This window comes from Myxocyprinus asiaticus, chromosome 32, assembly GCF_019703515.2.
Source record: "Myxocyprinus asiaticus isolate MX2 ecotype Aquarium Trade chromosome 32, UBuf_Myxa_2, whole genome shotgun sequence".
NCBI lineage: Eukaryota > Metazoa > Chordata > Actinopteri > Cypriniformes > Catostomidae > Myxocyprinus > Myxocyprinus asiaticus.
This window is the reverse complement of record NC_059375.1, coordinates 32562501-32577866: the sequence shown is the minus strand read 5'-3', so window position 1 is coordinate 32577866 and position 15366 is coordinate 32562501. Positions and strand designations below refer to the sequence as shown.

Sequence of the window (15366 nt, the reverse complement as noted above, 5' to 3'; positions counted from 1 at the left end):
ACTCTTTTTTTTTTCATTATATATCTTGACATCAGCAGTCTCCGTGGCGATCATGATTTTAAGCTCGATTACACTCACTAGCGCCATCAAGCACTAGGAAGTGTAATTGAGCTTGAAATCATGATCATGCCTAGTGACTGCAATGGCAAGATGTAAAGGGAATAAAGTTATATTTTGGTCTGTTCTCACTCAAAACAATTAGATTGCTTCAGAAGACATGGATTAAAACATGGGAATCCTATGGATTACTTTTATGCTGCCTTGTGTGCTTTTTGATTCTTTACATTTTTGGTCAACATTCACTGCATTATATGGACCTGCAGAGTGAAGATATTCTTCTAAAAATCTTTGTGTTCAGTAGAAGAAAGAAAGTCATACACATCTCCGATGGCATGAGGGTGAGTAAATGATAAGAGAATTTTCATTTTTGGGTGAACTATCCCTTTAAAATGGAAGAGCTTGTGTCTAGGTAAACACGCACTATGAGTCAAGATTTTGGGAACACCTGACAGACTTTGAATCTAAAGGCTAATGCTTAATGCCCAAAATAGTTTTGTATACATACATAGTGACCATTTGTGAACTTTCTTACAAAAAAAATAATATATTTTTTTAAAATGGACCAGAAAGTTAAGGACAAGTAGCCAACAAGTGCCCAGCATACATGGGAACTTCTACAAAGAGCATTTAAGGTGGCACCTCATGAAGTTGGGTCGATAAAATGACAGGTGTGTGCAAAGCTGTTATCAGTGTAAAGGCTGGCTACTTTGAAAAATCTAAAAGAAAATATAGTTTCAATGTGTTTTAACATTTTTTGGTCACAGCAAAATTCCAATACATTTATTTGTGTTACTTTTGACTGTGACTATAATACAACCACAAACACATATACCAGAAAACAGCACTTGAGTTATTATTATTTTAATCTTATTTCTTGTTGCATGTGAGCCAAAAGACAAAAAAAAAATCACTGCCAGTCTGTTAAAATAAATTCATGCATTTTCAATGCAGTCAGAATTATGAAGCTCTTATTGATGGTTGGTATTCTTTTAATCTATTCATAGCACCAGTATGTATTAGTTGCTCATTTTGCAGCTGGATCTTAGTGATAAGATATTCATAAACACAAAGACAGAGCAAATTCCTTCAGTACAAGTGACTAATTGCAATACTAGTCACACAGTTGTTTAACAGGTAAAAGACAAAGAACTGTGTTATTGCTATCGTTGTGTTAATCACACTTTACCTTTATGATGATTGGTTGTCCAACCATCCATGACATCATTTAGGTGAAATGTGAGAAAAAATGTTCCAGGAAACAAGTTAAAGGGGGAGTTCACCTAAAAATCTTTACTCACCCTTATGTTGTTCGAAATCGAGACTTACTTTCTTCCCAGGAACACAAGAGGAGGAATTTTAAAGAATGGTAACACTGTACTTTTTTCCATACAATGAAAATGAATCGTGACTGAGTAGATAAAAAATCATATGGGTTTGGAACAACATGAGGGTGAGTGAAAATAATGACAATTTTCATTTTTGGGAGAACTATCCCTTGAATGATCGCAAATCATTAAATAAAGCAGTCTGATTTACTGCTTAGAACAGAAAGCCTGTTTGGTCGTTTGTTCAACTTTTCTTTTACTGCAGACAAATTGCAGTAATAACAGAATAACAGAATGTCCCCTACCAATCACCACTGAATGTCTGGGCTCAGTATGTGAGAGGGGGGCTTTGTGTGGCTCTTGTACTGAGTGTGGAGACATTGCTGAACATGTGGGGAATCTTGGCCATCCAGCCAGTCCTGGTAGAGGCGCTGGACCTCTGGGTTGGATTCAGGCAAACGGACAGGCAAGCTGCTGTAGGACGCTTCCATTTGCTGAACAAGAGCCCGGTCAGGTCTGCCTCCCTCTCCCTCAGCTTGTCCTCGCCCACTTAAACAGCCTTGACAGTCAAGAGAAAAAGAGAAAGAAATTAGGTAATTTTAAAGCTGAACTGCAAAACTGATTGTTTTCAAACAACTGGTAAACAGATAGTCCCACAGATAGTCTCACAGTGTGGGAATCAACCTACCAATCACTACTTATTATTTATAGTTGTCTCTGCTTATTAAGATAGAACAGGAGAACATACCTTAAATGGAATATTCCAGGTTCAGTACAAGTTAAGCTCAACTGACAGTATTTGTGGCATAATGTTGATTACCACAAACAATAATTTAAACTCATTCCTCCTTTTCTTTAAAAAAAAAACAATAATTGAGTTTACAGTGAGGCACTTACAATAGAAGTTAATGGGGCCAATTTTTAGAGCATTTACAAGGCAGAAATGTGAAGCATGTAATTTTTTTTAAAGCACTTACATTTATGCTTATGTTAAAACGTATGTATTATTTTAGCTATAAAGTTGTTTATATTGTGGATTACAGGGTTTTAAAGCGTTGTCATGTCAACAAAGTTGTAAAATTAGATATAACTTTTTCCACTTTACAAATTTTTTCACGCTAAAATCATGTTCACATGCATATTGTTTACACCTTGTTGCTATACATTTAAAACAGTGAATATTTTAATGTTTACAGATTGGCCCCATTCACCTCCATTGTAAGTACCTCACTGTAACTTGTACTGAACCAGAAATATTCCTTTAAAAATCAACATAAGGTGGCATGTACAATCCATTCATGGCACTTCAAGTTATTTTATAAATTGTATCAAGAATATTGAAAACAAAATTAATTCAATAATAAGCCAGTTATTGAGAGAGAAAATTAATTACATTAATTTTTAAATGTAATAATTAAAAAATATATATATTGAAAAATATCGTGGGTAAAAAATATCGATTTTCCAATGTATTGCAATCTTCATTTGAAAGATCTCGATATCGATTCTTTTTTTTTTTTTTTTTTTCTTCAATTTGGAATGCCCAGTTCCCAATGCACTCTAAGTCCTCGTGGTCGCATAGTGATTCGCTTCAGTCCGGGTGGCGGAGGACGAATCCCAGTTGCCTCCGCGTCTGAGACAGTCAACCCGCGCATCTTATCACGTGGCTTGTTGAGCGCATTGCCACGGAGACATAGCACATGTGGAGCCTTCACACTATCCACCGCGGCAACCACGCTCAATTCACCACGCACCCCACTGAGAACAAACCACATTATAGTGACCACGAGGAGGTTACCCCATGTGACTCTACCCTCCCTAGCAACCGGGCCAATTCGGTTGCTTAGGAGACCTGGCTGGAGTCACTCAGCACGCCCTGGGATTCGAACTAGCGAACTCCAGGGGTGGTAGCCAGCGTATTTTACCACTGAGCAACCCAGGCCTCCTCGATATCAATTCTTAAATCCCAAGATCGACATTTTACTGTATGCGCAACCCTCCACTACAATGAGAGGAAATTCACTTGCATTTGTAACCAAATTTCAAGCTATGCGACTAAAATGGCTGGTAGATGTTTATTTCACTCACGAGTAATTGAGTAGTATAGTGGTGAAGTATTCAGCAGCGAGATCCTTTCACTGCGTGTTAAGAGTAAAAGTTATTGCGTGTAGTGCGTGTCCAAAGACAAGATCCACGCAACACATTTGTCCCTGATTATGTCTCTTTTAATATCCTTTCTGATCTCTACAGTCAGTTGTTCATCAAAAAATAAACATTTAATTCTAATTATGCATGGCACAGATGATATAAAGTCATTAGAGTCTTTCGTTAACATGCGCTCATTTACAGACGCAGTTTACAGAAATGCCAGTTTTGTTAAAGAGACGGTACTGGTTTTAGCACGTGTTCAACAAATCAATGCAAATACTTGTAAATAGTACAAATTATGCAATTAAACAATAAACATGTCACAAAAAAAATTATATTTTAAATATGATATCTTATTTATTGATTGAATACATGGATTTGTTCATTTTAAAAAGCCAAAATGGTAACAAAATGATGAAAAACTAATAAAATGTAGTTAGTTAAATTAATATTTTCATAATGTACCTAGAAAGAAGTGCCCTGTTTTATTAAGAGAATTAGCTGGGAGAGAATTTCTTATATATTAAGGGACATTATGACTGAAATACACCTATGAATTGATATCAAATTAGATTAAAACTGAATCAAATAAAGAGCTTGTGAATCGGAATCGAATCTAAAAATCTGTATCAATACCCATCCCCAATAATTCATTAATAGACAGTTCTTCAACAGTTATTTAACAAAACTTGTTTTTTTAATAACTGACAACACATATTAAGATATGAACTGACATAAACTAAATGCAATGTAATTTTTGCTTATGTTGTACTTCTCATTAGATGAACGCATCTGCTAAACAAATTGAAAAGCAAAATTATTTTACATTTCACTGATCATAAAGTGTCCTTCTGCAAGCTGATTTCATACCTCCAGGGCAGGAAAGCACCTCCACTAGCTGGTAGGGCACTTTGCCTTTCCTCATTCTGTGCACTAGAGTCTGAATATTCCGGAAGCCGCAGACCGCAGCAAACTGAAGGAGGGTCTCTCCATCATGCTCTAGCGCCACCTCCTGGAAGTCTCGATTCCTAACAGGAGTAAAGCAAGAATTTGCACCGGAACACAATTTTAGGATTACTAGCTTGTAATAATAACAAATTTGCAACCATTTTGTTTAATTAAGGAATATTTTATTATCCATTCATAGCATGTCACCTGAGTGTCTTGTACACAATCTCTTGGACGTCTAGGCCAAAGAGCTCTTTGGCTGCATGTTTGAAAATGTGTTCCAGGAAACCTTCAGATCCACGACCTTTATGCCTGATCATGCCTGAGTCACTGCTCTCACCAAATCTATCGCATGAGCACATAAATAAATTGTAGGATTCTCATCCACCCTTATTTCCTTCTTTAAATTGTATTTTAGGGCCTCTTATTCAATAGTGTAAGAGTTAGTTGTAAAAAATGATCTACCGTTTACATGATTGCTTTTGTTATAGTAGGTAAACTGCAGAGCCATACACAACAGATTACATTCCTCTGTTTATCACAATGTAATGGTTCTGATTAAACTTACATGTGATCCAAAGGAGCAGAGTCCACTTCCTCTGCAGTAACTTTGCTTTGTTCCATCAAGTGGAGAATCTCTCCTGAACCAAAACAATCCTTTAGTGTAATTTAAAGAGTGCAAAGATCACCAAAACACACTCTGCATGGCAATATAATACAAATCTGAATTGTTTTGGTCTAAACCTTTGAATCGGTTAAAAATGTTGGTAACAATTTACAATAAGATTCAATTTGTTAACATAAGTTAACATGAACTAACAATGAACAATACATTTACAGCATTTATTAATCTTGTTTAATGTTAGTTTCAACATATACTAATACATTTTTAAAATCAAAAGTTGTATATGTTAACATTAGTTAATGCACTATGAACTAACATGAACTAACAATGAACAATTGTATTTTTAACATTAACAAAGATTAATAAACGCTGTAAAATATATTGTTCATTGTTAGTTCATGATACCTAATGCATTAACTATTGTTAACCAATGGAACCTTATTGTAAAGTGTTACCAAAAGATCCTTTTAACTTTACAGTTTTTTCTCAAATCTTTACCTGATGTAAGCACACAGTCGACATCTCTGGTCTCTAAAATGCTGTTGTAGAATTCCTCTCTCACAGCTTCCAGCTTCTTATCAAAGCAGGGCGCCAACACCACATGGAAAACCTGATCCGGGGTCAGCTTCTACAGAGACACAACTCAAAAGTCAACAATCACTGGTGATGATAAAGAAAGCCTTTTTTAAACACTGAAAATGGTCTACAGGTATCCACCCCTCACCTGTTGTCTTGCAAAAAAATCTTTGACCAAGGAGCCCATGATCTGTTGAGGTGACCTGGCTGTGCAGATGTGTGGCGTGACCAAGCTGCCAAGAACACGCTCTGCATAGCGGATCCATCCTACACACAAAAAATAAACTCAATATTTTATATATATATATATATATATATATATATATATATATATATATATATATATATATATATATATATACACACACACACACACACACACACACACACACACTGGCAGCCAAAAGTTTGGAATAATGTACAAAATTTATGGAATGAAATTGGTACTTTTTTCACCAAAGTGGCATTCAACTGATCACAGTGTATAGTCGGGACATTAATAATGTGAAAAATTACTATAACAATTTGAAAAACATTTTCAGAACTTCTTATATACTCCAAAGAGTTCGCATAAAAAAATCGTCCACGTGCAGCAATGACAGCTTTGCAGATCCTTGACATTCTAGCTGTCAGTTTGTCCAGATACTCAGGTGACATTTCACCCCACGCTTCCTGTAGCACCTGCCATAGATGTGGCTGTCTTGTTGGGCACTTCTCACGCACCTTACAGTCTAGCTGATCCCACAAAAGCTCAAAGGGGTTAAGATCCATAACACTCTTTTCCAATTATCTGTTGTCCAATGTCTGTGTTTCTTTGCCCACTCTAACCTTTCTTTTTGTTTTTCTGTTTCAAAAGTGGCTTTTTCTTTGCAATTCTTCCCATAAGGCCTGCACCCCTGAGTCTTCTCTTTACTGTTGTACATGAAACTGGTGTTGAGCGGGTAGAATTCAATGAAGCTGTCAACTGAGGACATGTGAGGCATCTATTTCTCAAACTAGAGACTCTGATGTACTTATCCTCTTGTTTAGTTGTACATCTGGCCTTCCACATCTCTTTCTGTCCTTGTTAGAGCCAGTTGTCCTTTGTCTTTGAAGACTGTAGTGTACACTTTTGTATGAAATCTTCAGTTTTTTGGCAATTTCAAGCATTGTATAGCCTTCATTCCTCAAAACAATGATTGACAGACGAGTTTCTAGAGAAAGTTGTTTCTTTTTTGCCATTTTTGACCTAATATTGACCATAACACATGCCAGTCTATTGCATACTGTGGCAACTCAAAAACAAACTCAAAAACAATGTTAAGCTTCATTTAATGAACCAAATAGGTTTCAGCTGTGTTTGATATAATGGCAAGTGATTTTCAAGTACCAAATTAGCAATTTAGCATGATTACTCAAGGATAAGGTGTTGGAGTGATGGCTGCTGGAAATGGGGCCTGTCTAGATTTGATTAAAAATTACTTTTTTCAAATAGTGATGATGCTGTTGTTTACATCAGTAATGTCCTGACTATACTTTGTGATCAGCTGAATGCCACTTTGGTGAATTAAAGTACCCATTTCCTTCCGAAACAGCAAAATCTGTACATTATTCCAAACTTTTGGCCGCCAGTGTACATAAATGTGTATATATATATATATATATATACATACACACACACACACACACATTGTATTTACTGGAAACCAAAATGTTGTGGGTTCAAATCCTGCAAAGTGTGTTCCAGTAACTATCACCACTGTGCCCTTAAAGGGATAGTTTCCCCAAAAATGAAAATTCTCTCATCATTTACTCACTCGCATGCCATCTCAGATGTGTATGATTTTCTTTCTTCTCTGAACAACACAAGCAAAGATTTAAAGACTATCTCAGCTCTGTAGGTCCATACAATTGAATGGTGACAAAACTTTGAAGGTCAAAAAAGTTGATAAAGGCAGCATAAAAGTAGCCTAATCCATACTCCAGTGGAAAATACATATTTTCAGAAGCGATATGATACGTGTGGGTGAGAAAAAGATCGATATTTAAGTCATTTTTTTACTATAAATTATCCTGCCTGCCCAGTAAGTGGCGATATGCACAACGAATGTGAATTGCCAAAAACAAAAGAAGAATGTAAGTGAATGTGGCGATTTACAGTAAAAAATTACTTAAAAAATGTATCTGTTTCTCACCCATACCTATCATATATCGCTTCTGAAGATATAGATTTAACCACTGGAGTTGTGTGGATTACTTTTATACTGCCTTTATGTGCCACCATTCACTTGCATTGTATGGACCTACAGAGCTGAGATATTCTTCTAAAAATCTTTGTTTGTGTTCAGCAGAAGACAGAAAGTCATACACATCTGGGGGTGAGTAAATGAGAGTATTTTCATTTTTGGGTGAACTATCCCTTTAAGTAGCTTGACACAAACTCAGGTTGCTCTTAAGGCATTACCATTGTACTTAATGTACTGTAAAGTCACTTTGGATAAAAGCATCAGCTTAGTTAATAATCATCTGTCATTAAAAGAAAATTATGCTCGCTTTGTGCAGAGGGAAAATGTACTGTAAAGTCACTCTGGATAAAAGCATCAGCTTAGTTAGTGGGTTAGTAAATAATCATCTGTCATGAAAAGGAAATCATTCTCACTCTGTTCAGAGCGAAAAAGAGGCAGAGAAAAGAGTAAAAAGGAAAGTGGTGAAAAGTGCAGGAATGGTGTGTGTGGTTGCCTACACTCATCTATCACACAGCTGCAGAATGCTATGGCTATCTAACAAAGTCCCACCCATTCACAGACACTACAACTGCACCCCACATTTGGCTCCTAACTACGTTAAAAGACAACATGTTTTAAAAACAAAAAAGGCATGAGGTTCAGCATAGATGAAAATGAAAGCAGAAGAAAAATTATCAAACTGCCACCTCCTTAGAAAATAGAAAAACACTGTTTCAAACTGTGTTCAACAGGTAGAGCATTGCACTAGCAACGCCAATGGTCAGAGGTTCGAGTCCCAGAGAACACAAAAACTAATAAAATGCAAATCTTAATTGTACTGAAAGCTGCTGTCTGCCAAATGCATTACATTTAAATGCTCAGGCTATTCATATTGCAGGATGGATGCCACTTCTTCTAACACTGCACAACCATCTGCAACCATTTAAAGCATTTCAAATTTGATGTAAAAGGGCAATATTTAGTAAAGTATATCTACATGTTGCCATTTTGATACCAAGTGCTTTCTGGGAAGATGGGACCTTGCAATGCATGCTAAAAGATGAGCTTAGTAGTTATCAGGATGTTCTTACCTGGACATGAGGAAGTGAACATCGGCATGGCGTTGGCATCATGATGTTTACGACGGTAACGTTGAATGAATTCTCTCTGGCTTTCCAAAATACTAAAACTAGCAGCTATCGTAGTATCAAAGACATAATGGACCCCTAAAGATAAAGATGAAAGAGACTTTCAAACCAATGCAAAATATACACTGTCTTAATATATACACCGATGTATCGGCTGCCGATATTTATCTGCCACATACTGGCCAAATTAAAACAATCGGTATATCGGTAATAAGCATGAAAACGCAGATATGGAAAAAACGATGGTTCATTTATAATTAATTAGTAACACACATTGTAAAAACACTGTGAATTCAAATGCACAATCCAAAAATAATAAAAGCCACAATATGTAGAAGGGTTGGCACTCCTAAGAACATGTAATATTTCATTTTTGTTCAGTCTTATTCTCATGTTAATGCGGAAAAAAATAAATGGACGTGACAGTTGTGAAAGCGGCACTTACCAATAGGCTACATGATGAGGGAAAACATACAAAACGCTTTGAAACCAGCAGACTTTGACTTCTGAGATATCGTCAGGATATCCGTTAATGTTGCATGATTGATTGAATTAAGATTGAAATTGCAATATGGCCTTGCACGATTACTAAACCTTAAAAGGCTGCATTTTAAACTGCAAATACAGAAGTGCAAAAATGTTTTAAAGTACAAAATAACCTGTTTTCATATTAATTAATATTCATCATGTTATCATATTAAGTAATTTTTTTGTATCTTTTTATATTGTATGCATCTTTCACTATGACTCTCTTTAAAATTTTGGCCTGTCATGTGTTCAACAGGTCTATTGTTCATGGAAATTGTTGGAAAAATTTAAATCGTTATCAGCCAAAAAATGTCATATCAAGCATCCCTAGTCTTCATGATATGTGTTCAAATATTTAGGTGGATTATCAGCTTTGTATTGCATGTGTCAAATAATTTCTATGCGAACATCTTGATTCAATTAAAAGCAGAAAAACAGGGTAGTTTTAAAAAAAAAAACACACACAAATCATTAACGACAAAGACTTTTCAGTTTTGGGTGAACTATCCCTTTCAGTGACAATGATTTCAAGTCAAACCTGCCATGCACACTTACCCACACTCTTCAGGAAGCCACATAGTTTCTGTGAAGCCGCAGAAACATCCAAGTGAAATTTAACGGCAAAAAAGGGCAGCGACTGGGGACACACGGACACCACCAGAACTTTGTGCTTTGAAGTGTCACACTTCTGCCACACAAAACGTGAAAAAATGAAAACGTGAGAAACTTCCACATAGAACAAAGCGAATTTTCTCCAAAGTCTGATTTGAAATTCTGGGCAATATTTTCAAGTCGTCTCTACCTTATTAAGGGCAAGCACACGGTTGATTTCATCTAGATTCTGTTGAGAGATTTTCTGGCCTTCGTCCTCCGATATGCAGCCTTCACAGGACAGACACGCGCTCAGCAACACCTGCTGAACTGAGGTAGAGTCTCTTACCTGAGGAAAAAAGGGATATCAGATTACCCGCATCAACATGTTCAAAACAAATGAATGTTAGTTTTTTCCTCCTTCCCCAAATTAAACAAACAAAACAACAGACGCAAAACACAGTTTATCAGATTGTGAATCAATGATCGGAGCTCTGCTGTATTAAATTGTGACGCAACACGTTATACATAAAGAAAAATGAAAACTACCTCTCCACTGACAACACCTTTCTCTTGCAGTGAGTTTATCTCCTCATCACTCTGCTTCTTGTTGCACTAAAAAGTTGGAATGGAGGCAAAATAAGCAACAATTAGTCAGAGTTTCCAACCTTTACAGATCCTAGGACCCCCCAATCCAAACTTTTCCTTGTTGATGAGAGACATCAACAGAGAATGTCCAGACTGGTTCGAGCTGACAGAAAGTCTACGGTAACTCAGATAACCGCCCTGTACAATTATGGTGAGAAGAATAGGTTGGCGCTGTTTTGGCGGCATGGGGGGTACCTACACAGTATTATGCACGTGGTTTTAATGTTGTGACTGATCGGTGTATATATACACACATATATATATATATATAATATATATACACACACAAACAAGGTTGGGAGGGTTACTTTTGAAATGTATTCCACTACAGATTACAGAATACATGCTGTAAAATGTAATTTGTAACGTATTCCGTTAGATTACTCAAGGTCAGTAACGTATTCTAAATACTTTGGATTACTTCTTCACCACTGGTAGATTTTTTCACTTGTTTTGACTATAAAAAATCTGCCAGTACAGTAAGACAAAATACACGTTAAAAATACATTCTCTGAAAAACCTAAATATCTTATGCAGTGTTGTTTCTAAAACAAGATGAATAAAATTGATCTTGTTTTAAGGATTTTTAGATATTTTTACAGAAAAGCAATAAAAACACTCTCATCAAGAATACTATTTTTATTCCGGGTTCAATACAATTAAAGCTCAATTAACAGCATTTGTGGCATTATGTTGATTACCACAAAAAATAATTTCGACCCGTCCCTCCTTTTCTGTAAAAAAGCAAAAATTGAGGTTACAGTGAGGCACTTACAATAGAAGTGAATGGGGCCAATTTTCAGAGGGTTTAAAGGCAGAAACATGAAGCTTATAATTTTATAAAAGCACTTCCATTAATTCTTCTGTTAAAATTTGTGTATTATAGGAGATGCAAAGTTGTTTAAATCAACATTTTTACAGTAATTTTAGGGTTTGTTGGCTATAACTTCACACAGAAAAGGTTAGTAAGCGATTTTATCACACTTAAATCATGCATTTTGTTTACATCTTGTGGCTATACTTTTCAAACAGTGAATATTTAACATTTATGGATTGGCCCCATTCACTTCCATTGTAAGTGCATCACTGGAAACAAGATTTATTTTTTATTTATTTATTTATTTTAAGAAAAGGAGGGATGAGTCTAAATCATTTTTGTGGTAATCAACATTATGCCACAAATGCTTCACTTGTATTGAAGCAGGAATATTCCTTGAAGACATTATAATACATATAAACAACTATAAACATATAAAACGTTTAAGATTCATTTTTGAATTATCTTTTATAACCAACAGCCCTTCATTCATGACAAGTCTAAGTTAAAGGGGCCATAACACACCAAAAAAAAACATGCAGCTACAAATGAATGTATATACATTAACATTAAATGAATATGACTTTAATATATTACCTGTTCAGTACAATTCTCACACTTTTTCTTTTTTCGTCCGATACTGACTTCAGACATTGTATCAGCAACTCCTGAAAATCAAGTTCAGAACCATAAATTATTCCATGTTAAGTAAGAGATAATAAAACTGTCTGTACTTGGTATTATTCACACTCATGTCAGATGGCATTCTGGGTGTTAGGCTTATATATGAAGCCAAAAACATACCTTTACAATAAAGAGGAGGGTTAGTGACATCAAAAACGGTTACAAGCCCATTATTACCCTAAATATTCACATAATGACCAATTTCACGGAAATTGTGGTCATTTCAGGTTCCCAGAACACGCTGTATTCAATTTCACCTGATTATTGTTTTGAGGAACTTTCATGCTTTTGTACAGAATTACAGGTGAAGCCGCTGGATTACATTTATTTATTTCTCAGCATGCAATCAGATGATAAATCAATTACAGAGGCACAGAACAGCTTTCAGGAGTCATAAATCGTGGAGAAGGGAAAAAAGCAGAGAAGCCTTCACTTTCCTTAGATAACCCGTGACATTTACTGAAGAACCTGCCCAAGATCTAACAATGACGAGTGGTCGAGTAAAAAAAAAAAAAAGAAAAAAAAAAAATCATATATAAATGAAATACACGAATAGGCCACTAAACTCACATACAAAATCACATGAAGTCCTTGTTGTTTAGGGGGAAACCCAACAGACGCAGCAGTGAATCTTGATAGCAGGAACTTCACTATTGATACATGAAAGCGGCAGCTGGTCATCAGAAAAAAGCGCAGAGATGATCGCCCTGCGGTAATATAACACTGGTGTGCATCGAGTCATCCGTTTCGCACCTCTCACTCATCCGAATAGTCCAAATTGACTGGAGAAGAATCGCTGCTGGGCTTGACTTCATTGTCCTTGCGTGGACCCGGCACGCATGCGTGAATCAGCAGCTCCGGTTTCAACTCCCTTGGACCGAGTAAACAATGCGGTCCTTTCTGAAATTAATCATTTGCAGCTTCATTTTGGCTTAGCTATACTACATAACAAGTATGGACTGCTTTGGCGTGAAGGACCAAACTAAGGACTTCCTGTAATGCACTGTTTAGACATTAAAACATCCTGTTTATAGGTTTTGACTGGTTATAATAACGATGCACGCTCTTTCAGTAATGATGCATTTGCTTTCATACGTTTTGAGTTATTCAGGGATTTCGTCTGCTCAAAACATTAAAAGAACAGTTCACGCAAAAATGGAAATTCTCTCATCATTTACCCTCATGCCATCCCAAATGTGTATGACTTTCTTCTGCAGAACTCAAAGATTTTAAGTGGAATAGCTCAGCTCTGTAGGTCCATACAATGCAAGTGAATGGTGACCAAAACTTTGAAGCTCCAAAAAGCACATAAAGGCAGCATAAATGCAATCCATATGACTCCAGTGGTTTAATCTATAGGTGCGTCCCAAACCACACACCTCTGCTCTATTTTACGACATTTTGAAGTAGTGTTTACACAAAATGCAACAAAAATAAATGTACTACGAGTACCCGGATGATGCACTTTTTCAACCGTCAATACGGAGTGTGGAATGTTAGACACTTTGTGCACTCGGTGTACGCAGCTTGCAGTACATAGCGGAAGGGGTGGCGTTACAAAACAATTGTAAATAATGGAGAATATGACAACTAGTGAAACTTCTGTGAAGACAGCACCTTACAAAAGTGAGTTAAACACTTTACCATCATACCATGCTGTGTGAATAAGTATATTATTGAGATATAATTGTTGAGCTGAGGGTGGATAGCGTGCTAAAGCTAGCGGCAACACAACGCTTGGGTTTGAAACATCACTTCCATCAGCTGTTAAACAGCGAACGCTTCCGTGTAGTAAAACCGTTAAGTGTTCCATTTGGGACTACACTTTGAAAATTCATACACTACATGGCTGAGTGCATAGTACATTTTGTAAGTGCATAGTGTATAGTGTGTCGTTTGGGACACAGCTCATGTCTTCTTAAGTAATATAATCGATGAGTGAGAACAGACCAAAATATAACTTCTTTTTTTACTGTACATCTTGCCATTGCTGTCTCTAGGCACAAACATGATTTCAAGCCTGATTACACTTCCTAGTGCTTGACGCACACACAGAGCGCTAGATGGTGCTAGGAAGTGTAATCGAGCTGGAAATCATGATCGCCAAGGAGACTGCTGATGTCAAGATTTATAGTGAAAATGGAGTTACTGTATATTGTGGTCTGTTCTCACCCAAACCCGATAGGATCGCTTCAGAAGACATGGATTAAATCACTGGAGTCAAATGGATTACTTTAATGCTGTCTTTATGTGCTTTTTGTAGCTTCAAAGTTTTGGTCACCATTGACTTGAATTGTGTGGACCTACAGAGCTGAAACATTTTCTAAAAATGAAATGTCATGAAACTGAAGAGGAGAAGAAGCTAGAGATATAGCATGAACCTTTGGGCCAAATGTGGAATTTAGCTGTCACATCTGGCCTAGGTCTGGCATGGCTAAACAAATGTGGGCCAGACTTTCACTATATATGTTTTACCAAAGCTTTAGAATTGGAGGGAATTTTCTCTTGGGTCACAATTGACATTGAGGTATATGGCCCAGATAACAACACATAGCTGAGAGCCCTGTGCAGCTTGGCTATGGCAAGCCATGGAAAACGTTAAATTGTGGTTAACATTTGGTTTATACTTGGAAAAACATATGTAGGCAAGTGTGGGAGTCCACACCTCAGCCTGTTCAACAATGCCATTGGTTGGTCTTTTTGTTGTAGCATCTCCTTTCAATTCCTATTGGTGGAGGAGTGAAACTGTCACTGCAGCAGCAACTTAAATACTGGACAGTGGCCATTTTTCCCACTCTTTTCTCTCCTCACAACTGTCGTATCCTGACGCACCCTTAAGTAGCTTTAAGGCATTTTAAAATCCTATTACTGATATATTCAGAAAATTAAAAAAGAAAATTATAATTTTATGACCATAAGTGTTAGGTGTAGATGATGTGTGCAGTGTTTTTCAGGTTATAAAAAGTGTCTCATATGTGACTAATTCTATTAATTCTATCTAACTCTTTTTTCTTCCTAACAGGTTGGAAGTGAAAAAGATATTACCCATGGATGATATTTTTTT

General features: G+C 36.4%; 1 protein-coding gene across 2 annotated transcripts; it reads right to left on the bottom strand.

Moving 5' to 3' along the window:
• Positions 1-905: 905 nt before the first annotated feature.
• LOC127423052 (nuclear prelamin A recognition factor) lies at positions 906-13493 on the bottom strand. Of its 2 annotated transcripts, none has more exons than XM_051667066.1 (12): positions 12873-13493; positions 12216-12286; positions 10703-10768; positions 10365-10502; positions 10118-10250; positions 8978-9112; positions 5831-5949; positions 5605-5734; positions 5050-5122; positions 4689-4826; positions 4404-4561; positions 906-1944 (listed from the first exon to the last, which is right to left on the bottom strand). In XM_051667066.1, the coding sequence occupies exons 2-12, from the start codon at positions 12270-12272 to the stop codon at positions 1694-1696; spliced, it is 1398 nt and encodes a 465-aa protein (XP_051523026.1). In that variant the 5' UTR covers positions 12273-12286; positions 12873-13493; the 3' UTR covers positions 906-1693. The 2 variants fall into 2 exon arrangements, with proteins under 2 accessions (XP_051523026.1, XP_051523025.1); XM_051667065.1 differs by having other exon boundaries at positions 12877-13493.
• Positions 13494-15366: the final 1873 nt, after the last annotated feature.

What these genes read in the sequence shown, in the direction of transcription:
- LOC127423052 (XM_051667066.1), bottom strand. Translation starts at nt 12,272, where the DNA reads ATGTCTGAAGTCAGTATCGGACGAAAAAAGAAAAAGTGTGAGAATTGT. An exon ending in GTGTGCTTGCCCTTAATAAG is followed by an intron (nt 10,251 to 10,364) that starts GTAGAGACGACT and finishes TTTGTGTGGCAG; the next exon opens with AAGTGTGACACTTCAAAGCA. An exon ending in GTTCACTTCCTCATGTCCAG is followed by an intron (nt 5,950 to 8,977) that starts GTAAGAACATCC and finishes TTTTGTGTGTAG; the next exon opens with GATGGATCCGCTATGCAGAG.